This window comes from Colias philodice, chromosome 14, assembly GCF_061535455.1.
Source record: "Colias philodice isolate Cphi_HAF_F1 chromosome 14, ilColPhil1 Martin Lab GWU primary, whole genome shotgun sequence".
In the NCBI taxonomy this organism is placed as follows: Eukaryota; Metazoa; Arthropoda; class Insecta; order Lepidoptera; family Pieridae; genus Colias; species Colias philodice.
Window position 1 is genome coordinate 4,558,937 of NC_143099.1, and position 25,512 is coordinate 4,584,448.

The 25,512-nt window shown below is 32.8% G+C and overlaps 3 protein-coding genes across 3 annotated transcripts in view; 1 reads left to right on the forward strand and 2 right to left on the reverse strand.

The window, feature by feature from the left end:
- The first annotated feature begins 5,158 nt into the window (after positions 1-5,158).
- The window catches only part of LOC149482785 (uncharacterized), a 53,660-nt gene continuing 33,306 nt past the window's right edge, over positions 5,159-25,512 (forward strand). The window contains exon 1 of the mRNA XM_089703297.1: positions 5,159-5,330. Within this exon, the coding sequence (XP_089559423.1) occupies positions 5,165-5,330 (166 nt within the window). The 5' untranslated portion in view covers positions 5,159-5,164. The remainder of the gene's footprint in view (positions 5,331-25,512) is intronic.
- On the reverse strand, positions 13,788-16,335 carry LOC149482786 (uncharacterized). The gene has a single exon (XM_089703527.1). The coding sequence runs from the start codon at positions 16,156-16,158 to the stop codon at positions 14,413-14,415; it is 1,746 nt and encodes a 581-aa protein (XP_089559653.1). The 5' UTR covers positions 16,159-16,335; the 3' UTR covers positions 13,788-14,412.
- On the reverse strand, positions 17,299-25,207 carry LOC149482787 (aminoacylase-1-like). Its single transcript, XM_089703528.1, has 9 exons — positions 25,101-25,207; positions 24,384-24,553; positions 23,661-23,829; positions 22,663-22,809; positions 22,329-22,399; positions 18,757-18,873; positions 18,320-18,415; positions 17,949-18,082; positions 17,299-17,559 (listed from the first exon to the last, which is right to left on the reverse strand). The coding sequence occupies exons 1-9, from the start codon at positions 25,186-25,188 to the stop codon at positions 17,355-17,357; spliced, it is 1,197 nt and encodes a 398-aa protein (XP_089559654.1). The 5' UTR covers positions 25,189-25,207; the 3' UTR covers positions 17,299-17,354.

Here is a 25,512-nt window from a genome sequence, read left to right on the forward strand (position 1 = left end):
ATACCCCAATGCTTAGATTACAATGAAATAAAATGATTTTCTCATATTGTGACATAAAGACATACCCGACATTTGTACACTCTGTTCTAATTAAGATTCTCCGAGTTTGAACATCTTTGTCTCGCCTCGTTGACCTAAAAAGCTGACATGGAACATTCAAACATGACACCTTGTTTTCGTTGACCCTTGTTTGTCTTGAGATTTTTAAGCTGAGACATTTTTTCTATGAATATTATCCGAACTTAGCCTCAAGTTTTATTAAGTCTTGTAATATAATTTTCAGGAGGTTAATAGAGACTTAGGTATAATGAAAGACAAAATAATAACTTTGTTTAACAAAAAACTAAACTGACTTCAAATTGTCAGAACAAGGGGAAATTTAGATGGGTCTACTCAGGAGGGACCAGATTTTAAATGAAAAAAAAAATGAATCATCAAAATCGGTTTACCTACATACTCCTCTGTTTTTTTAAGTCGTTTGAAATGTACAGAGTTATCATATAGGTAGAGCAAATTAAATCAACATGCATCACCATTTAATATTATTTATTGGCAGTTTACTATCCGCTGGATGCATTTCAGGAAATATTAAACTTGAATATTTTATATTATGTATATGGTTTACGTTTGAAACTGTTAATATAGGTTGTTGTGATAAACATTGATGTATAGGTAATTGATTGATATATAATATATAAAAATTAAATTAATATACGATAACGATACTAGTCTAAAAAAAGTAGAGCGAATATTTTAAAAAGTCACTTCAACCAGCTTTACTTACTTACATAACTGAATAAAGAATCGTAAATGCCTATGTCTGCAATAATTTGAGAAAGTATTTTATTCAGAAAAGCGTAGGTAGTTATGGCTTACTTTTGAAATAAACAGTTTAAAGTATTCGCTCAATTCAAATAGGGTAAGCAAATATACACATTTTATTAAAAATGAAATGATCTCTGTTGGTAGGATATGAAGACAATACTGAATCTTTTTGTTCCCCATACAGTTTTGAACCTCGGCTGCAAAAATATAAAGTTGACTTTGGACTGCAAGTAATTTATATTATAATCTTGTTTACCTGGAGAAGAAGTTTTACGAAAGCTACGAAATTATGCTCTCGAAAGTTGATCAGGATCGTAGTTGTATTTTCATTAAACATTGAATTATTATAGTTTGATCATTTGAACCACAACAATATAAACATAATAATCTTAATACATATACATATACATCTCGTGTCACAATGTTTGTCCTCAATGGACTCCTAAGTCCTAAACAACTTAACCGATTATAATAAAATTCGCACACCATGTGCAGTTCGATCGAACTTGAGAGATAGGATAGTTTAAACATGTAGGTACCACGGGCGAAGCCGGGGCGGACCGCTAGTAGTTTAGTAAACATAAAAACGAAACGAGGCCTGTGTCTGCACTCATGATGCTGATGTTCAATAACTACCTACTTATCTATTAACAATTGCCTACAATCACAGATTAAAATAATATTTAGTTTTTTCTTTTCTGCTAGTACATGTTTAGTATGAGGAAGACCTACTGGTTATATATTAAAACTGCCTGGGCAAAATCACACGTAACAGAAAGTCTCTCTTAAATTATGATATCTAATTATTAGGAAAGATAGCTAGCAGCCGGCGCGTAGCACTGCGTCCATCATTAAAGTTTAATTCAGCGCAAAAAGTTCTCTAGGTACCCATTGAATTATTTAAAACGCTAAATGACGTTACTTTTTTAATATTATAAGCGCCTTGAGCCGCCTTGATTCACTAGAATCCGGTCAAGTAAATACCCGTTTAAATTGTCTTATGTTTGTTTTAGGTATCAAATGAATAAATACTCGCTGACATTTCACGCAACGCTATTTAGTCCCAATTAGTGGTTACTGGTTAGTTAAGGATGTTCTTTGATGGACATTAGACAATCTAGAAATTCGTATAAATGTCCAATTATAATATATTATAGAAATACATGAATATGAGTCTACCTACTACTGATATTAATTATGTTTAAACTAAACTTAAATTAGTGAACTGATTTCGAAACACGAGGATACCTACTTATTAACTGGTAAGAATTCTGACCTAATGTAGTATTCGGATATGATTTGATGCATGGGTTGTTTTTTCTATGATTATCGTATAATATTTAAGCAATCCTGTGATATATAAACCTACGAGATTTTTTTAGCATGCGATCTTCGCGATGAAAATCATTTTTTTAAAACTACTCTATAATTGTCTCTGGTCCTTTAATTAGTCAAGATAATGCACGACTATACAGGTTTTTACTGAAATTGTTTTTGTAAGAAGTTGATAAAGGAAGTCACGCCATCAAAGCTCTTGAAAGACACACGTGTAAGCTTTGTATACCGTGTTCTTACCGTGTAAACTCTACTCAATAGTATAACCACAGATTAGAGAATAGTTACTTCGTAACAGATACATCACTCCCATACAAAAGCTAAAATACCTACGCTATATTTACCTACAAAATGCGCCGCAACTCGGCTGCAGTAAGAAATGTACTCTACGAACACGCACCGAGAAGCGAGTTTCCCGCGCACGCCGCGTGATTGCGTCATCAAACGAAAACTTTAGGGTTGTACCGAGCGCGTAAATTAAACACAGAGTTGCTGAAACACTTAATTTTTTATTGTTAATTATATTTGTTACATTATACAATAAAAAAAATGAAATCTTATTGATAGTAGTTGTTTCCTTCGGTTTCACCCGCGTGGACCCGCTATATGTGTCTCCTGGATAAAAAGTAGCCTGGTAGGTTTGTGAGTTTCTTTGTTACTGCGTGGCTCGGGGGCTGCTGACTATATGGCTGAGATTTACGGGTTCATGGGTAGAGGGTTCATTCGGGTGAATCTGCGGCCACAAGACCAATACAGATAAAAATTATATGTGCTTTAATACATCGACACCCGTCCACATCGCAATTATAACCGGGCATCTTGGTAGCGAGCGCGGGAAACGTGACGCGGGTGCGCAGTCTCGCGTGTGCCAACCAACTGCCGCTTGGGTCGGTACCGACCTACTGTGCGGTAGGCTCTTATAGCGCGACCTTGAGCGAGTGACGGAGGCCTGGTATAACTTCGAAAACCTACAGGTGGGAGTGTGAAAAAGTTTCACCGAGAAATAAATTAATAATAATCAATCGTCCAAGTACAAGCAATATCAAAAGCTAAAGCTAGTCTTACAGGTATTGCTTAACTGGAAACCGCTTAAAAATATTCCGCCTGAATTTCTAGTTTTACCATTAATTTTTGATCGCAGTATAACAATCCATTAAGAACTTGTTGGATTTATTTTATAATACAATGCCGGAACAAGTAACTAACAAAGGCAACTATTATAACAAATAAAAAATTCTCAGAAGCGTTAACCTTCATTGTTATTTCAAAATGTAGCGTTCCAAAAAGCTTTCCAATTAAAATGATTTTTGGCAATGGACGAATTATAGCTATAGTTACAATTATTATTGTTATATAATATTGATAATATCACAGACTAATAATAATATACTACGTATACAAATAATATGTAACTAAGCTACCTTTTAAAAAGACATTCCTTCATCCTTGCATTACACGTTTAGTCATTATTCTAATTTATATCTTTGAATCTAATAATTGAACCGAATTTCATGAATAACAGAATATGAAAAAGTTTAGCGGAACTTTGAGACATAAAATATGATAAATTATTATAGAGGAGAATTTAGCAATATATATTTATTACACACGTTTAACTTGCTACTCTTACACAAAGATAATATATCATGATATCTTTTTATGATTGCTGTTTATTTTTAAGCGCTTTGCAGAGAGAGAAAGTTTAGAAAGACCGCTTTCTTGAGTCTGTTATTTCTCATCAAATGGCTTTTGTTTATAAGACTTTCAAGGCTGCGATGAATATTTCATGACGAACTAAGATCGACCAGTTCAAAAATGTTTTCATAGGTCAAAAAAAAAATTGTCAGTGCTTTTGATATAAATTGATTCAGGAGTAAGGTATATATATAGAAAAATCGTAATCATTATAACAACTATTGCAGCGCGCGGTACGTAATGAACATATTGGTGTCAATGTTAGCTTTTATAAAGTTTTTGAAGCCATATATTTTGTTGCGATTTTTAATATAAGTATTCATATTTCATATGTCACTGATTTGGACAATATTTTTGATTCTCAATGTTTGGTCGGTAAATTTGAAAAAGGCTTTTATATAAACTTTTTTCATTGTCTGAGTGCAGCAGCCAGCATCCAAGTGCAATCTCGCTTTTCACGTGCTATCGACCGTTGTAGTGCGGACCCGTTCCTTGCGCGCGCACAGACACAGGGCCACACTAGTGATGTACAAATTTTTTCTTAATTGCCAGTGTGCTGTCATGATAATCATCAGGCTGCCACCAAAAAGGTCTGCTTTCGTTTTGCTGTAAAGCGGAGCAGGCGTGAATTTAAGCTTTAGTTATCTACTTATTTAAATGTTATTGGTTTGTGTACCTACTTAGACGTGTAGGTAACTGTTTCCGTCAATTGAATAATATTACCTCAGATATGATAATCTAATTTTTAGAAGAAGAAACCGCCATGAATGTGATGAGACTTCATCTTTTGACTATTAATTTTAATGTTTACGGTCCACGTCGTATAATGAAAGAAAGAAAGCCTCAAGCTTTCATATTTAAAGCTTTTTTTATTTATAAATGAAACACATTTAACGAACACGCCATTATAAAACGAAATTACTGAGTAAGTATATAAATAATATCATTAAAATACTTAAACAAACCAATCTTTAAAAGAGCTTCTAATGCAAAGCATGACCATTCAACGAAATTCAGTAATAATACATTTTCAATTACACTGAAATCTTTTGTCTGTATACGCGTAATCAAATCAAAAGTACCTGGAACCGATCGCCCCAAATCTACAAAGTTTAATAACCGCTATACTTTATATTTCTTGAAGTTTAACTTAGCCCTAATTAGATCGCATAACGCAATCTTCAAACCGAGCTATAAACAACTTTGTTGACTAGTGTTGTAATGTGATTATCGGTTGCGAGTTGCACACGATCCAGCTTTATCGATAGCGCGGCTCGAGTTGCGACATTGAAGCAGCGTCAGACGCCGCATGGCAGACCGCGGAAAACACCGCGTCGCGCCTATCCCGGCGCCTACGAAGAAACAGTACGCGTATGTGCCGTGCCCGAGATCGGAAGAAGTTGGAACTGAATTCGCTTTACAGCTACTAAGGAACCATCACGAAGAACCTCCGACACCCGAAAAATCTCCACCAGGTAGGTTTTTAATCAGACGCATAAAACTTTTTGGCGGGAAAAGTTTGACAGGAAATTTAAATAGCATTAATACCTAAGTATATGTTTGATGCAAAATGTGGTTATAGGATGTGATAAGTGATAACTTGATGGATAAAAATTATAATGGCTTTCAGAAAGCCGGATCACAAAATATTAAATATCGGTTTTGATAATTGTACAAAAAATACTGGTAAGTAGATACTTCAATTAAAAAGTCAAATAACAAGAAATAAAATTTTCAATTGGATTATTTTTTCGGATTGTAAAGTTTGTGAATATAATTTATTTCTCATGCTCTACATAAAATATTATTGAGTATTTTTTTTAATTTAATACATTTACTTGTACGCGAAATGGCTTTTAAAAAAATTTAAATAATATATTTTGCACAAAGGTGGTCTTTTAAATATTTATATAGTATCTTTATCAGTTTAATAACAAAGTAAAAGACAAAAATAAGAAGCTAAAAGAAATTAACTATATTATTTTGTGTGAAACAAAAGATACGTTGGTTATCATTGACATCGTTTAGGCAAACGTACATAATACAACATAATATGAGAAAATCTTTTTAAAATTAATGTTTATTTAATATAGAAATACGCAAAATTTATTAAGGGTAGCTTTTTAAAGCGGCTCTTAATAATATATTACGCTCTAATTAAGCTTGAATATGATTTTAAATATTTAAAAGATATTAAGCGGGTTTCAGTAGAAACTAACTCAAAGGGGCGCCGCGCCGCGCCGGTTAATTTACTGCAATTTAATATTTATATTTCACATATTTCGAGTGTTTTGTGCTAAAATAATTTGCATAAATTTGATATAATATTTTATCTTTACTTTTTACTTTGTTTGTGTATTGAATCATTTGTAGAGACGTATATTACAATTAGACATAACATCATCACTATCAGCCCATATATTATGTTCCCACTGCAGGTACACAGGCCCCCTGACGCTACATGTACCAGTATATTATAGTACATACACAGAGTACATATTATTCTATCTGTGCTACATATGTATATAATAAACACATGACGAATGTCTCAATATTTTACATTTCACCAATTAATTACAGTTCAAAGATTCCATAATACCTATTTAGTTATAAAATTGTATGAGTAAAAATCTTGGAAGATCACGTGTTGTTCCAGAATTAGCAAGCAGTTGCCGCGCATATGTCGTTAGTTTAATATTATGTCAACGTTGTACAAGAACAAATGAACACATCATAACTAGATTGCCCACATATCCTATCGTATCATCTGCTATGTCAACGTAGTAGTAAGTATTGAAGATGTAAATTATAATATGTGAGCCTAATATTATGTGAATCAAATTCTCTCTGTTCTGTATCCTAGATTGATAGATAGGTAGGTACTGAATATTGCAAGAGATGTTGAACCAGATAAATTCTGGTAAAGGCTTAGGTAAACAATAGGTGTATAATGTTCATTACTAAATACTAAAAGAAAGAAAAAAATATATAGTTACATGGATATATTATATATTAGGATCTTTTACATATTTGATATCAGAAATGGTTATACATATCTAAAATAACTAGCACAATCATTATTTAAGAAAAATATACTTAAATTTTTCCGTGCTTTGTTATTTTTTTCTGATTGTATTAAAATACTAGCGGTCCGCCCCGGCTTCGCCCGTGGTACATGTTTACGTTTTCTCTACATAAGAACCATCCTCGATCTTCAAGGAATATAATAAAAAAAGAATTATCGAAATCGGTTCAGCCGTTCTCGAGTTATGCGCTTACCAACACATTTTGCGATTCATTTTTATATTATAGATAGACTAGCGGTCCGCCCCGGCTTCGCCCGTGGTACATGTTTACGTTTTCTCTACATAAGAACCGTCCTCGTACTTCAAGGAATATACATAATAAAAAAAGAATTATCGAAATCGGTTCAGCCGTTCTCGAGTTATGCGCTTATACCAACACATTTTGCGATTCATTTTTATATATAAGATCGTCAAAGTCTAAGTAACCCATAAGTCTTTAAATTTATCTTCTATCTAAGCCCTAAAATATTAGAGAATTTATTATTAATTGACACGTTTAACGACAAATTTGAATAGAATAATTTAATTGGCTAAAAATATAATAGACCATGCAAGGAATCAAACCGTAAAACAAATGACAGAACTGGAAAAAAGTTTTGAAATAAAAATTAAAGTATCATAGAGCTTTATCCTTAAAGTGCCAGCACCAATATATTTTATATGTAAAATGTGGTGTTGGTAAGATTAGTCTTTAATTGTAGCATACTGTAGGTAGTCTGTAAGCAGTCTTGCGAGATTCTTACACAACAACACTTATTTTACCTACCCAGTATTATTTTAATACACCTAACAAAGGCGGTTAATTGCGCTGTAATAATAGGTACAAGAGTCAAAAGTTAGATCCGCAATGCGGGGGCATCTCTTGTTAACGGTTATATCACCGTAGATTCATCTCATGTAAGATAAAATAGTTTAAAATATATTAATTAAAAGATGGTTAACTTTAATATTTATTTAACGTTACAATTTACATATTGTGTTTACATGTTAAGTTGTTAACTAAGAAAGTAGTTTCCCAATATTGTGGCTGCGTTCCCACAGAATTACCTACTTTACTCTATGGCTGCGTATGGCGAGGGAATAAAGGGAGCAATATAAAATTTTCTGTTTCGTTTATTTTCAAATATATTTGTATGTAAAATATTACAGACTTATATCATATTATGTTATAGGTAAATGCAGCAAATTAAATTAACTGTACCATGTTGTTCACAATGTACATTTTGTAATAACAATATACCTACCTAGGTAGGTTAAGTAAATGATTCCTTATATCGACACTCTGCGTATCTTCTGGATACATAATAGAATTCATGTTTCAGTAAGAGTAGGTACATTTCCCATTCAAATGTTGGCAGAATATTAAAGTTCCCTTCGCTTCAAACCACGACTGCGACTTCCATATTTACAAAGGTCGCTAGAACCATGTTCTTTGATAGAGCTTTTTGTAAGATACACTTTCAAAATATATTTAGTGTGTTAGGTACTTCTGAGTTAAATGAATTACTGGATACATTGTAGGTACATAAAATAATATAACAAATGAAGAAATTACCGAGAGATAAGAAATACATATACTACCAATGTAATAATTATTAGGTATCACACTAATAAGAAAAAAGAATGTAAGTATATCAATCAATGGTACGTACATGACTATATCATCTGTGGTACAGGCAAAACAGATAAATAATCCTATATATCCATAGAACAAGAAAAGAAAAGTTCTACATGTATCTGGATGGAACAATATTTTTAATCAAGGTATAACTATTCCGGTACTGAATTATGGTATTGTTAGCCGTATGTTTAGAACGAGGAACCGGTCGACAATTTGCATATTTGACTGTACTTGTTTAACTAATTAGCTAGGTATGTTGTATGGCTGTAGTGAAAATGTAATGCGTAAAGAAATATATATGTACTTATATATATATATATATATAAGTACCTATTTCAACTTCATTCGCGTTTTTTTTAAGTTAAAAACGACTGGTTCGTATACGCCCGGGTCTACACGAGATAAAAAATAACCTGTCTTGTTTGTGTGTGCACATGAGGACACGAGGACATGAACCTATTTTTATTTTTTATGAATCCGATATGGTTTTTGAGTCCTTAGCTAAATAATTATTAATTATTTTCGTCGACGACGACTACCCAAAACATCCTTCTTAGTTCTTTATAGATAATAATATTATTGAGAAATTTAGATAAATCATAGACCTGCATGCATATCTAGTCGTTTTAGAAAGCACGTACCAACCTATCGACCTACAAAAAAAATGATTGTCTAGTGCATCTTATGTTTAAATGTTTCCATGTTTAGAAGCTCAGTCAGTTCATAACAAAATAATTCTCGCTGTGGATAGAGTGGGGTTAACATTTTACAAGTATCATTGTTTGAGTAACAAGTGATGTGCAGTGGAGGGTTTAACTGGGTCGAAACCTCGGATGGCAGCTGGCTAACAAATCCCACAGGCCACAACGTGACATTAAATTACTGAAAATGTATATTTTCCTCCAATATTTTAATGTATTTCCTTTGATTGGTTGGTTCGCTCCAATTTCAATATCCATGTCTTGAGTCTTGACTTATTCATCGTCTCATCGTACAGAAAATATACCTACCTACAGCTCTACGTAGTATATTATTATTAGTCTGTGCTATAAGTTCTAATGTTAGCTCTACATTACCGATAAAACCTAAGCAAAGCGTATTATGGAAAAATCTAACATAAAAAAAAACAATTACTTAAGTACCACCCTACCAATAAAATTAAGTTCTTATTTTTGCTGACCCAGAACTATTGATAATTATTATTTTTTCGCCTAGATTTCTGGACACACGCCTACAAACGACATATTCAAGGCGGAATGTTACCTAACCAAACGATTAAAAGTTAACAAGCCTTTAAAAAGTTATAAGAGGCTGCTTGTAGAAAAACCTACTTCAGATCCAAGTGCTTAAATGTGGTTGAGTTCTTTTTCACGAGCTTTTCTTAGTTTTATAATTAATTATGGGCCGTAAATAGTTAACATTAAATATATTTATAACTAGCGGTCCGCCCCGGCTTCGCCCGTGGTACATGTTTACGTTTTCTCTACATAAGAACCATCCTCGTACTTCAAGGAATATAATAAAAAAAGAATTATCGAAATCGGTTCAGCCGTTCTCGAGTTATGCGCTTACCAGCACATTTTGCGATTCATTTTTATATATAAGATTACTTTTTCTTAATAAAAGGCAGCCTACTGCATAATCATTTGTATAGAATTTTGTGATCTACAACATTGGTCTGAAGTATTTTTTGATAAAACTCAAAAAACCTGAAATTTTGATCTTTGACCCCGAATAAATTTTGAAGCGACCATGGGACAAGTGGGACTATTGAATTAGAAAAGACGACCTCTAGGTACCTAAACTAGAAGTCTTCGCCAAAATTTAGCTTTGTCGGAATTTTCGTACTTTCAATACTATTTTAAGTTTTAATTTGACCGGATTAAGTATAAAGAAATCAATACGCGCGCATTATATGAGGATAGGCTAAGAGGATAGGTATATAAAATTAAAAAGACGTAACACGTTTCTAAATCGGTTTAAATTTGACGAGGTATCTCCAGTGGTACTTAGATAATGGCTGAATATGGTCTGAATACCTACTACATTTTCTTGGGAAAATCCAGGATGTACAATATTTTATAGTTCGAGGAAACCACAGAAAGAAAGCTATTAGAAAATAAACTATTCAATTCGATTACAAAGGCTTACCTTCAAGGCTTTTATTTTTTAATGAATACCTCATATAATATCATGATCGCCTGATGCTTTTACAAGGTAACAATTGCTTTAGACCTTTTCATTCAATTCCAATCGATAGCTTTATATACCAATTATAATAATATAGCCAATTAGGTACCTACTTAATATTTTTCTATTAAACCAAATGGACCAAGATTCATCATTTGAAATCAGATTTAAATGTGTAGGCTGTAGCTCTGCGATTACAAAGATAATTTTATTCTAGATGCATGTCCCTTTTACCATACATTACGTCAGGAGAAGTTAAGCGGAAGAAAAATTACGTTAAAACAAATAGAAATAGGTAGTTAATGCAGTCGATGCTAGTGTCCCTTCGTCCAGCATACTCACCATGGAATCCTGATATTTCATGAATGTCAAAAAACTGTTCTGAAATAGTGCTAAATAGTGCCCAAAGGAAAAAAATAGTGCTCTTGTACTTGCGAAGTTATAGCCATAGTTCGATGAGTATGCTGGACGAAGGTTTCGCCCAGCATACTCACCTCCGTCCGGAGAATCTGTATACGCTTCAAACATAATTCATACTTCAAAAAATAGTTCCCAAATAGTGCCAAACGGTGCACAAAAAGAAAAAACAGTGCTCGAATAACTTCGGAGTTACAGGCTTCGTTCAGTGAGTATGCTGGGCGTAGGTTCTACGCCCAGCATACTCACCTCAGTGCGCGAATATCGAACGAGCTATAGGTACAATTTACGTCTCAAAAAATTGTGCTTGAAATAGTGCCCAATATCAGTCCAATTTTTGCTTGACTTTTGACCTAGAAAACCATTAAATTTGATTGTAAACTTCTACATACATTACATTGAGTACAGTCGAATACAATATTATTAACTTTCTTTCTAACAATTTTTGTCTTGTGTAAATTATTAATTGTCTATGTAAGGGAGTATTTACTTTAGAATCGCAATATTATTAATTACACATTATTTTAATAATACTTTATAATAATATGATTAAGCCTTCGCGCGTCGCATGGGACCCCGGTAGCTAGGAACAATAATTTTATATATTTTGTCTAGATCACGGCGCTTGAAGGATTAAGATATCAAATGAAGTAAATCATGCATGAAAAATAAAGTTGCTGTTATTAATGCTTACATTACAACTGACAAAATTATTCAAAATAATCATTTTCCGGATCAAGGACGGTACCACAACGTTTACGGAATTGACCTGTATTCCTCATGTGATAAAGTTCAATATAGTGTGGCAGTAATGGATGCACGTACGGTCAATAGGTATGGGGCTTACGACGCGCGGCGCCCGCGACGCAAATGAATATGTTTATGTTTAAATACTAGATGGCGCTGCCCTAACATCTTACGATTATTAGACAAGACTGATCTGTATTTTGAAGGTGATAAGGGTCCATTTTGTGTCACAAAGCAATCGAAACGAACAAGCGCTTCTCAGTTTCTTTGTTTGTTTACTTCGTCGCACATCATTATAATAACGCCGGCTTATGTTAACAAAAGCTGTGAACTAGTTAACTAGAATTCTGATTACTTTGGCCCTTTAAATAGTAATAAATAACGTAAGTAATTAAAAATGTTTTTTATTGCTAAACCTTTCATTGATGAAACTATTGGAAAGAGTTTTAAAAATTTGTATAACTATGTCACAGTACTAGTTTTGACTGGTTATAAGTTTTGCCTGCAACATATATACAAAAAGAAACTGTATAATTTCCTTTTTACAATTTTTCAAGATATTAATTTTATTGGCTGCAAATGACTGTTTTTATTCAGACAAACACACAATGCAATGAAGTAATAGACTTCATTTACGCTTAAAGTTTCATTCATTTATTATTATTTATAAAATATATAATAAATAATAATGCATTTAATCGAAAGTTTTTGACATGTGAGAAAATACCATAATTATATTTCCAATAACATGAAGTCTACAATTAGAAAGTTTAATATTTTTGTCCAAAAACATGTGTCGACGACTGTACCCCATTTTACGTTACTATGTAGAAGTTTACATTAAAATTTAATGGTTTTCTAAGTCAAAAGTCAAGCAAAAATTGGACTGATATTGGGCACTATTTCAAACACAATTTTTTGAGACGTAAATTATACCTATAGCTCGTTCGATATTCGCGCACTGAGGTGAGTATGCTGGGCGTAGAACCTACGCCCAGCATACTCACTGAACGAAGCCTATAACTCCGAAGTTATTCGAGCACTGTTTTTTCTTTTTGGGCACCGTTTGGCACTATTTGGGAACTATTTTTTGAAGTATGAATTATGTTTGAAGCGTATACGGATTCTCCGGACGGAGGTGAGTATGCTGGGCGAAACCTTCGTCCAGCATACTCATCGAACTATGGCTATAACTTCGCAAGTACAAGAGCACTATTTTTTTCCTTTGGGCACTATTTAGCACTATTTCAGAACAGTTTTTTGACATTCATGAAATATCAGGATTCCATGGTGAGTATGCTGGACGAAGGGACACCGATGCTAAACTCACGGGCACATTTAGCTTCGCCACAATACTGTTTTATAGCAGCTTAGGTTTTGGCACGCAATAAAAAACAAAAAATTTTTGATATGTTTTTTATTTCATTGAGACATTGAACTATTTTTAACAGTCATTTTTAAGTGATAAACACAAAAATTCACAACACCAAATGCTTACTATGCTATTCTTGACTAGTCTCTTGTTGCATATTTTACGGTGGTAAATTCAATAAATTTATATTACCACACTACAACTGCTAACTCCTTATCGAGAAGCATCTTGTTTAACAAGCTATAGTAGGCTTATCCCAATACCCGTAAATAATGTAAATTCGGAATGTCCAAGGTCCCCTTATACTAATAATTTTTACTTCCCACCTATGACGAGCTTGTCATAAATTATTATATTATTATCACTTGTGCAACAAGAGTCTAGTATCTGTATTCTATATATATATTATATAATAGTATTCACTACAGGTATAAATATACCTACTTAATCTATCACATTTATACGCTGGATATTACACTATCCAATAAAACACCAAGAAAATGTTTATAAATATACCTTTATAGTCTAGTAACTAGTTAATTATCTTATTATAATATTGACTTAGATATATTAAAGTATTTATAACATTTAATAGAAGTTGCTGGCTTCTGAGATTTAATAGAAATTACTAGAAGACTAGTTTTTGAACTACAAAATAATAGTTAATTGTTTAAAACATTTTGTGTTACATTTATATTTTTGAGAACTGGAGGAAAAAAATTTATTACTAAAATTGCACATATTTTATTAAAACTTACTACGAGGTTTAAAAACCTAAACAGGTATGTTTAAATACCACATTAATATCTAATATCTATATAAAGATTGACAGTTAAATGTTTAAATATTTAATTACCTTATAAATTGTGCCATAAATGATAAATGCAAGGAGCAGTTACTGTTATCATCACATGATAATTGTTTACATGAAAGCACTTAAATCTATTTTCTATTCTTATTTCTAAACACAGGAAGGAAATATTTCGATTAAGTATCACAAATAGGTGCTAAATTTCCCACAATTAGAAAATATTCAAAACAGTAGACACTAAAAATACATCAAGATTTTAATTAGAGACAATATTATCTAATAGAGGATGTTCAAATCTTAATTGTAAACACATTTACATAGGAAATGGTTTGGTTATAATCATTTTAAAAACTTCAATAAAGGGATTATTTTCAAAATTATAATGTTCAGAGTTAATAATGAACGCAGAAATGTGTGGTTTGTTCACTTTTAATTTAGCTTTATTTAATATTTGCATTTGTTTTGTTCTTTTGGCATCAGTTATTGGGACGTAAATGTGAAAACAATACAGAAATGCACATTTCTGAAACATGATTGAAGGATCTGTTATCTCAAAGCAATTTTCTGATACTTCTACTAGATGTACATTTTCTAAAGATTGACATTGACTGAAAGATGAGATCATAGTTTGGAAATCCATGTCCTTCGCGACTAGTCTTAAGTTTTTTATTGATTTACTCAATGGCAGACATCTTGCAATCGACTTGACAAATGTTACAATAGGAGCTTCAAAATTCAATGTCTCCAGTTTATCACAGCATCTGAATAGAACATTAAAGAATTCTCCACTGTAATGTACTTTTCCTTTCAAATACAAATAAGTCAGCTTGGATAAAAAGTTGCATGATGGAGATAATGTTCTAGGCCTAATTTTTAGACCATAGAAGCAAAGTGTAAGTTCAATTTTTTCTTTATCTTTAAAAACAGTATCAAAATTGAGAAGCGAGTTAGGTTGTCCAACTCGGGCTCTCTTGAATGTCGGTTCTACAACACTGCCAGATGGTGGGTCATCATCAGGGTCCAAACAGGTAGTTTGAAACCAATCATAGTTTGATGGGGCTGGGTCTTCACTTGTAGATTCAAAATAGTAGGGAAAATATGCCTTTAGGCATTTTAGCAAGTTTTGGAAAAATTTATCATCAAATTCTGTTTTATCCTTTCTCCAAAACAGGAACATAGCATTATGGACGGTACTGCGTCTATATTCTCTTAGGCTTCCTGCATCAATATCAAATTTCTTGGCAAAAAAGTCAGTGAACAACGGGGAACAGTATACTTCTAAATATTCAGTTGTTAGTGGTGTAGGTTTAAGGATAAATATGCATTCACATGCACAAAGATTGTCATCACGAAGCAAAGGAGATCCAATCAAAAAATTTGTACATGCATATTTCCATGAGTTCAGACTAAAGTATAAATAAAAATTTTTGAAAGAGAGACTATCTGATTGACATTCAACAGTGATATAGGATATCTTTGTTTCATTCAATATAGTGAATTGTAAGTGAAGATCTTTAGCTTTGCCCAAGATTACGGGCGCTATGTTATTGTTTAACAAATTACTTTGAGATCCAATAAAATGTATGCTTTTAAAATCTTTAAATGTTTCTTGACACCGTGTTAAGAGCTTTTGAGAAAGTTGTAGACTAACATATTTTTTCTCAAATATAAAATTAATTGTGAGTTCCTTTATTGTTGGGCAAGCCTTATGAATATCTAAAAAATCACAAATTGTTATATTTGTGTATCCCAAATCTATTGACTGTAAGCTTTTTAATCTCTTTGCTGCTGCCAGTAATATTGTTTTATTCAAATTTCCCACAGCCGATAAATTAAGTACTTGAATGGCGGGTGATATATATTTCATTAAATCATGATTAAGAATATGAGCAGAAGCCAGGGTATTGTGAGATAGGTTACATGTTTTCACACTTCCATACATACGAACTATGTTCCTCATTATATTACAAGTGTCATAAAGATTAAAGATTGATGGCATATCTAATAATTTTACAATTTGAAGGAGAATTTCCTCCGGTAAATTGAGCAGAGAAGACATTTTGCAATAGAGTTTTTAACACAGACTCGTATTTAAAAACCTTAAATTGGAAATTACTTGAAGCTCATTCAAGCAATTCAATGTTAACACATTTCATTTTCACATAAAACAAACAATTTATCATTTTAAACTACGATTAAATATATTTTAATAACGCCCTAAAACTGTTTATTAAACTGACACACGGTTGACAATTGACACTTGAGTGCCGCATTGACATTTCTTTGTTCGGTCTCGATCAGCTGTATTTCCTCCCTCCTGAAATCCCTCGTCCCACAAATTTTAAATGTTTGTTGACATTAGTGCCTTCCAAATTTGTTGAAATTCTATCTAAATTTATTTCCTTTAACAAACTAAAGTATTAACCCCTTATTATATTTATAAACTATATTAGTGTATCCTGTAGTCTGTAATATATATAACCTGTATTGTCTTATGTGTTTGTTCTAGCCGCTCCAAGTTGATCAAAATTTCTGCATTTTCCCACTCAGTTCCAAATGTTAAATGTCACAACCGAACAAGTCTAACTGGCTGAAATTTGAGTCCTGTCTCTCCCATATATACTGGACATTGGCGAAGTCCCTTTTTATTGGGTGGAGCCATTAATTAAGAGAAGAAGAAGATCAGCTGTATTGATTTTTGTAGCTTGGGGACTTTTCACAATGTGAATCGAATGGGGCTCATCAAAGAAAGCGCATTTACGGTATTAATAATAAAAAATAAATGCCTTTATCCGTAAAGTTGAGTGAAAAAGAGTGTTACTTTATCAATGTTAGATTGAAGTTTAAAGTTTAAAATGAAACATGTATTTTGTTCGATCGTTCGTTCAAATTGGCGGCCTTATCGCTTTTGAACGGTTTCTACCAGGCAACCTTGGGATATAAAAGTAAAGTTATTGATGCATCAACAAATTAGGAGTAGGCATGCAAAGCGTAAAATTGTCAGAGGAGTGCAAATTTAGTTTATGAGATCAGCACATGAAGACAATTTTTTTATAAGAAGGAAGGAGTTCTGATATCGAATAGGATTGTGTAATAACAGGGAAAGGAGACTGTGCGTATTCCGGCGAAGGCGGATAGGGAGCTTTGTGTTGGAGTTGTGAGTTCTTTTCTTTGAACAATAAATAATAATTAAATGAAATGACAATAAAAAAACTTATATTTTAATTACATTTATTTACGAAACAGATATAATTTTTAAGAATTGGCCACAGCTGAGATAATTTCCTCATAGCTTCGAATGCCCTCAAGAAATACTGCGACTTGTAGACTTTCGTTGTGTTCGTGTAGACCGGGTAGCGTCCGGCGAATCGGTGAGAATCCTAGAGCAGGTGCGCCGGCTTTACGTACGTAACGGGAATCCGTACCACCAGGGAACGTGCGAAGTTGTAGTGGTATTTTACTAGAAATAAAACTTTTTATACGAATATGTTCTAATAAAACGTACATACATCCATACTATTAACATAGCACTGAATAGTTTTTGTTTGTTTGATTTAACGCGTTATTTCACCCACATATCCATATTTTTAAAATCCCTAGTGACTATCTGCCACTGTAGGTACTATTAACTTTTCTGTGCACGGGCGCCGCTAGTATATTATGTATATTGAACTAAATAAGTAGGTAGGTAAATAGAGTATTTACCGAAATACAATTTGCTGACTGTTGTAATTTCAGCCCAACCCATTTTTTATGATATTACATAAGTATATTACTTTTATAATAATAATATTTAAAGCTTATCATTTTTCTCAGAAGAATAACGTAAAATTAATCAGTTAAACTTACAGTTTTTCAATCGTAGTCTTGAATGCTACCCAGTAAGGATTAGAGTCATTGGTTTGTGTTGGTGGAACGTAATCATCTTTCTGCTCAAACTCATATGTAACGTTAGCTCCAGCTTCCTTGCACCAATTTTTTATCTTGAATAAAATATAATATTTTTAAATATAGTTAGGTTACATAATGCCTATGTATGTAGATAACTATTGTCTATTATAATATTACCTACTAGTCTTGCCTACTATACATACTTGACAGAACATAATATTGATAAATTACAGGTACCTATAGAACTTGGTCTAGAATCATGTGACCGCAGATAAAAGAAAACATTTTTAAAACCATTGAATTATCGGCATATAAAGAGTATAACTAACCATGTTTTCAAATTCGGTAAAGTCGACGGATAAAGCCAGACGTATATCGAAACTTGCCGACAATTTTTCTGGTACAACATTGTTCTGGATGCCGCCCTAAAAGCAGAAATAAATCAATAAATTTTTATAAATATAAACTATTGTTCGGCTAACACGTGTTATTAAATGATGATATTATTTATTTTTATTTTATGACTTTTTATGTTGTATGTTTTATGGTAGGTATGAAGCCACTTGTATAAAAACTGTCTTGTTTTACCATGGTTTTACGGTTTACCTTTTTTTTTTTTTTTTTTTTTTTTTAAGTGGGGAAATCTTGCATAGATACCCACGGCCTCCGGGGAAGGGGCCGTGGGTTATGTCGGATTCCTACCGACCAAAACCCCACTGTGTTCCGTCAAGCCGCATCAACAACGGGGCCACGGGTATTTACCTACCTCAAGCATGGTCAAATTCACAGTTGTTACATCTCCGATAGTCAGCTGTGGATTATCTTCTAGTTTCTTCTTCGACTCCTGACGCAAGTCCATAAACTTGTCGATAATGTAACGCATCTGAGGACACAAGTAAAAAGGTAAAAAGTAAAAAGTAAAAAAAATGTAAAAAGGTCTTTCACACGGTATAAAGCATTGTTAAAGTTTTATTAAAACTTCTTTGTTTTAATAAAAATTTATATTTAAAACGTCAATAGAAATATAAAGTAAAAACGACGAAATACAATAAAAAAAATTATCAAAACGAGTTCTTCATTACGGCTGTCGAGGTTAAAAAGGGATAAAACAATGGAGACGGTTAAATCGTGAAATAAAATTTCTCGTCGCCTAGGTATATTGTAGTGGATTCGATAAACAATGCGAATACTATTTCCATTTCAAATCTCATTTCGTTTTCAGTTTCGATTCGTTGATATGTTGCTTATTCTACGTCAGTTCCGTGTTCAATGTAATTGAAAATTTTCTTCAAAATTTAGGTTCTTTTATTCTTATATAAAGAACCTTTAGATACCATATAGATATAATATAATTTGTATATGAATCTAATATATAGATAGAACCTATCTCTATATTAGATTCATATACAAATTATTAAAACGATTTAAAATAAGAAATCTTTGAATTTATCTTGAAGTAGGTAGGTAGGTACATCGTTGGGTATCTAAGTATATGTATAATTACGATTAGATACAATTTCGATTTGCTGTATTAATTTCTCAATGTATTAAAAAAAGAAAAGAAAAATAAATATTTCCTTATCATCATCATCATCATCATCATCATCATTCCAGCCTTTCAGGACGTCCACTGCAGGACATAGGCCTCCCCTAAAGATTTCCATAACGAGTAACGACCGATCACCAGCGGCCTGACTCCAGCGGCGCCCCGCCACTTTGATCAGGTCGTCTCACGTCTGTCCACCTTTTTTTTATTATAGTGGGGAAATCTTCCAAAGATACCCACGGCCCCCGGGGAAGGAGCCGTGGGTTATGTCGGATTCTTACCGACTAAAACCCCACTGTGTTCCGTCGAGCCGCTTTAATGATGGGGCCGCGGGTATTGGTTAGAATTCTTCCGCGACCCCCTGGGCAGCCCATCTCCAGGCCATGTCCACCTCGTGGAAGGCCATCTCACACTGCGATGACCTTCCTTATTATATCAATGTTTTATTATGTATCTATGTAAAATTTAAACTTTAACTTTTTAAATTGATTGCTGCTGATTGGTCCAAATATGGTTCAGTGTTTTCAGTAGAAAATTACTGTAGCTACGGCATAAGCTATTATTGCATGATTGAATTAAATATTTGTAAAACTGAATTAAGGTTGTAGGTACAATAATTTAGAATGTTTTATGTTCACGCAATCCCTGACGCAACTATTTTTTACCTCGACAATGGAAAAAAACACAAACTTTTTTAATAATTATGTAATTAAAATTCATACGAAATTAAGCATTTACAATGGTGTGTTTTGTATAATTTTAGTAGCTTAGTAGTTACAGGGATTGTTCACTCAAATTATGAGAATTGTAAACATGTCACAATTATATTATTCATGTACCTATTGATGTAACAATTGATAGATAACTATCATGATACTAGTCGCGAAGCAATAAAAACTGGAAATATTGTAGTAGGTACTAGGTAGGTAAGGAAGCTACGATGAGTGAATAAAAATTGTTCTTCTTATGTAGCTTTTGACTGTTCATACATCAACTGTAAGAAAGTAGATACATAATTTCGGCATAGATTATTATCCCAATAGTGATTCGAAATTCGAGTCTTTTCTTAAAATTGATTATGAACATTTTTTATTTAAAACACGCAATTTCAGAGGCGTAGCAAAGAAAACATATTATGTATAACTACTGACAAACTTCATTAAACACATTCAAGTTACATCGTTATGTATTTATGAAAAAAGAGCTTTTAAACATTCAAACGTGTCGGAACGCACTGTTCTCTATGGAAATGCATAGATAATGTGATTAGGGAATGTTGTTCAGTACTTCAGTCGTGGATAATCTGACGGAACAAGGTTAATCGCGTATTGAATGGGCACTCCAAGTCATTTGGCGTTACGCCAATGTTTTGAATATTTACGTGGACTACAGGTGTTACAACAACGTATCTGTATTTTTTAAAGCTACCTCTACATATTTAATTGATTAAAAATATAATTTTGTTTCTAATTAAAAACACCCAAAAATGTTTTCAAAACTTTCAAGTTTAAAGCATATAATATAGGCAGGACAGTCTGAACAGCTATGATTATACTCTTACTGGGCAAGTTAATAATTACTTAAATATGTTTTCAAGTAATTTTTGACTGCTAACCGCTGCTGCCAGCAAAACGTACTACAAAATCATTTATTATCATATAAAGTAAACCCCTTTTAATAGTGCCAATAAATGTCAGCCATTTGTTTGTTCTATCCGCCATTTTAGTGTTGTTTTGTGAAAATAAAGGCACATAGTTGCCCTCGTGAATAATGGCTTGGATTATTCATGAGAAATTTCCTCGCGGTGTCAATTCAGCAAAATATAATTTGTCTGAACTCCCTGACTTGCAATCCCAGGAGCTGTATTTCACGAAATTGGTCAATTTAGAGATTTAACGTAGAACCAAGTCTGAACAGGGAAGTGAGTGAAACATTCAGCAATTCTGTCGTGTCTATTATTGGATAAAAGATGATGAATAATTCTCCACACTGCATTTCGGCCACCGCGGTAGTCAATTTCCTTGCAAATTAGTCAATTGAACAGGAGTTATTATGACTTGCGTAATATAATAATAGTTTGGAAAATCCAAAAGTGCACGCCTCATAATTTTTTTTAATAATTATTTTTGTTTATTTAATAACAATTAAACCACATCGAATCAGACCCTGAAAAATGAAAGGGTTCTATTCCTGAGCATACTCAAGCGTAAGAGAAAAAAAAAGACTCGATTAGTAAAGTATTTCGGTCGCTATCGTGTTAACAAGAAAATCCTCCGCACATACAGACACACGGACGTCCAAGACAGAACTTTTTTAAACTGTTTTTTAACTAGTTTAAATAACAAAAATGACATCAAAAATATCATGAATGTTAAAAATAGTGTTTTTTCTTAATATGTGTGTGTATGTATTATCTTACAAGTGCAATGTATGATACATAAAGACATTTTAAGTTTGAAAAATCAGATGTTTTGCGCGAAGTGACAGTAGTACCCACCTCAACGCTTCGCTTATGAGGCGTGCAATATACACAGATATACACATAGTGCTTAATCATGTCAAAGTATCTATTTCGGTAGCACTTTGCTTTCTAAACTAAAGAAGGAATCAAAAACTGATAAGCTAAAGTCCTTTTCGAATTATCTAGACCGAACTGGGCCTTTCATACGAATAAATAAAAGCATAGGTACTTACGACTTTTAGCGCTAAAATAATTAAACAGCTAAATAAATCTGTTCAAGTTGAAAGCTAATAGCTTTAAACGTTCTTAGCGCAAAATAAATGAGTTTCACCTTCTCGCCACAATTATCCGGGAGCAGCAGAGAGCCGTGGCCCGACTTCCCGGGGCAAATCACCTTAACATCTGTAAGAAGTACTCCTTATTTATATTGTGCCTTTAAAATATTATGAACTTTTAAGTTACAGAACGTTGATACAATCGTGGAAATTTTTATATTATGTTATTATCTAGATATTCTTTTCTTTTAAAGTTTGTATAGGTATTCTATGCTACTAGGCCTCTTGCCTGGTCAGATTTCAATTAAAATAATATAGAGTTAATTAATTTCAAAGAGTTAAAAAAATTTTCCTGATACAAACAATAAATGTTATCTGCCTAATACTTACGCCAAATAGACCTCTCCGCGTTGAAAACAATGTAGTCATCGGTAGGACTTGCGATACCCTCATCAAGAGCGAAACCAACATTTAATTTCTTGTAATATTCCGACTCGACAAACTTGCCCATACCGTTGGCCCCACCAATTTCTTCGTCTGAAATATAGAATAGCTGTATTAACAATGTTAATTCTCTCCTGCAATCATTACTCTTGGCTAAATTACCATGTCGTTACAGTAAACTACCTAATTTGTCTCTATTGAACAGCATACGCTCTTCACCAATAATCTAAACACATGCAGATATTGTATTGTCCAATATTTATAACTTATATTTTATACACTTTGATTATAAAATATATACGTAAAGCAGAAGATATTATATGGGTCTCATATTATCCGTATTAATAATAATAAATACTATTAAATTTTAAGGAACTACTAAGGCCACTCAGTACATAAACACACACTTTTAATTTACTAACAAAAAATTCTAATTTATTCCTTGCCGTGCAGGTTTTCAGAATTTTATGAAATAACGTGCCTCTAGGTAGTTACCTACCTATAACCTGATAGAAAAAATATCATTTAACAATCGCGGTAACCTATTGAATTCGAAATAGATAGGAAAACGGTTAAAAAAATTGAATGCGGTTCTGAATTTGAAATTCGCATAACGGTTTTGCATCATTCACTTCACGGTAGCTTAATAGACTTTTAAAATTGTCTGTTTAGAAATGCTTTAAAATACCTATATTAGGTTCTATAATATATGGTTACATATTCTGTAACTAATATAGGTATATAAATAAAAAATAAGAGCCGCAACTTAGCGAAGAGTTTTCTTTTAAACTAAATTTGTTTACTCATCGTTTAAGAATTTATAGAAACATGTAATTGTGAAAAATATTCTAAAGTTGAATACTTCTAATGTACCTACATATCTGACAAATCAACGGTTGTGATATCAAAATTCTTTCGTATTATGTAAATTGTTTTCAACTAACCTGGAACAAAGGACAAATGTATTGTCCGTTTGAGCGTTACCCCTTTGTTCTTCAGCCTTCGAATAGTCTCCAAATATTGTATGGCCACGGACTTCATGTCTTGCACCCCTCTACCATAGACTACACCGTCTACTATCTTGGCTTCAAATGGTGGGTATGTCCAGCTTTTCTGTTGAATTTCGTTTCATATAATTAAGTTACTGAGATTTTGTAAGCGATTATTGGTATTGTCTACCTTTAATATTATGAATTGCGAATAGTACTCTTTCAAAAATATTGAAAACGGCAATATTTAATTAATAAATTACCTAGTTATATCATAAAATCGTTTCAATAAAAACCAAATTTCCATGTTGTCTGCATAGACCTAAAAATAGTCTACGGATGGCCTTGAAATTTTATCACAACGTTGCATTTCTATATAGTATTTTAAAAACGAACATTTTATTCAGAAGCTCCCAAGAGAACGATAAATTCTATGCAATTTTCGTTAAAGAACAGCAGCTCAGCGTCGCCGGATTTAATTAAGATAATAATATTAGATAAGAAAAAATTCAACAAGTCTTTATTTCCATTTATTAAAATTTAAAGTTGTAAAAGTTCTCAGTACTCTAAACTTAATCTATAATTAAAGGGAAATTCCAAATACATAGAGCAAGAAATCGACTCTACTACTACCATTAACCCATATTAAAATAAAAAACCTTAATGTATTAATCTCACTTCAAATACTGGAACAACATCCATATGCGAGTTGAGAAGTATACTGGGCAGGCCTGGCTCCTGGCCTTCCCATGTCATCACTAGCACTGGCTTCTTAGGTACCACCTCGTAGACTTGCACTGGTAGACCCAAAGTCGCCGCTTGGTTTCGAAGATACGTGATGCATTCATCTAGAAAAAAAATTAAACTATGCTAAATAAATCACGTTTCCATGCCTGCTGTTCAGAATACAAAGACAGTTAATGTTTTAAATAAAATTTGAATTTCTAATATTTTCCTGAAGTAAAGATTCATAGAAATAGAGATAAAATTCATACCTTAAAAAGTTAAGCACAATTAATAAAAAGCTAAAAGTTTTAACTCTAAAACGTACTGCATTTTTGCGTAACTGTACTGCGATTTTAATGCAGACACAGCTTACAGCTATTCATAAAGTACAAACACCTATGACCTAATAGTAAGTATTTGTATAGATTACAATAATGTATGTGTAAGTGCAATTGTGCACTGATTACTTAAATCTAGTTCTTGTGAAAAGATAATAAATTTTCGCACGGGAATACCGTAATTTAATAGAAATGAGTTGATATTTGGACAATGCTACCGCAATTAACGAGGGTAACGGTCCGTATCGTACAAAAGGTATTCAAACAATTAGACTTAACTCGTTAATTTAATAAATGTTTGGGATAACATGCACACAATATACCTACATACCGTAATTAATATTCGGTTGAACGCTTCTTATCCGAAGATAATCCTGCAGATTGCGGACCGCAGCTTGTTCTATATCAGAATCCGACATTACGCTGGAACTTCTTCGAAAATTTAAACACAAATTAAATAATGAATATTATTTATTCATGCTTATTTATATTGTTCAATAACCACAAGCGGGGGAGGTAGAGGTGCATTCAACTATATCAGAAATAGTGTACCTACATAATTTATGTATAACATGTGGCCCGCGTTGGTGACAGCGTAATGCCGGGATAATTTATAGTTATGATAGTTTTCTGCACTGCGATTTACGGTAAGAAGATAGATACATATATCAAATTTAATCCATACGTTCAGCGGTGTGACGAAGATACAAATTAAAAAAAGTATCCGATAGAGCTGAAAACTT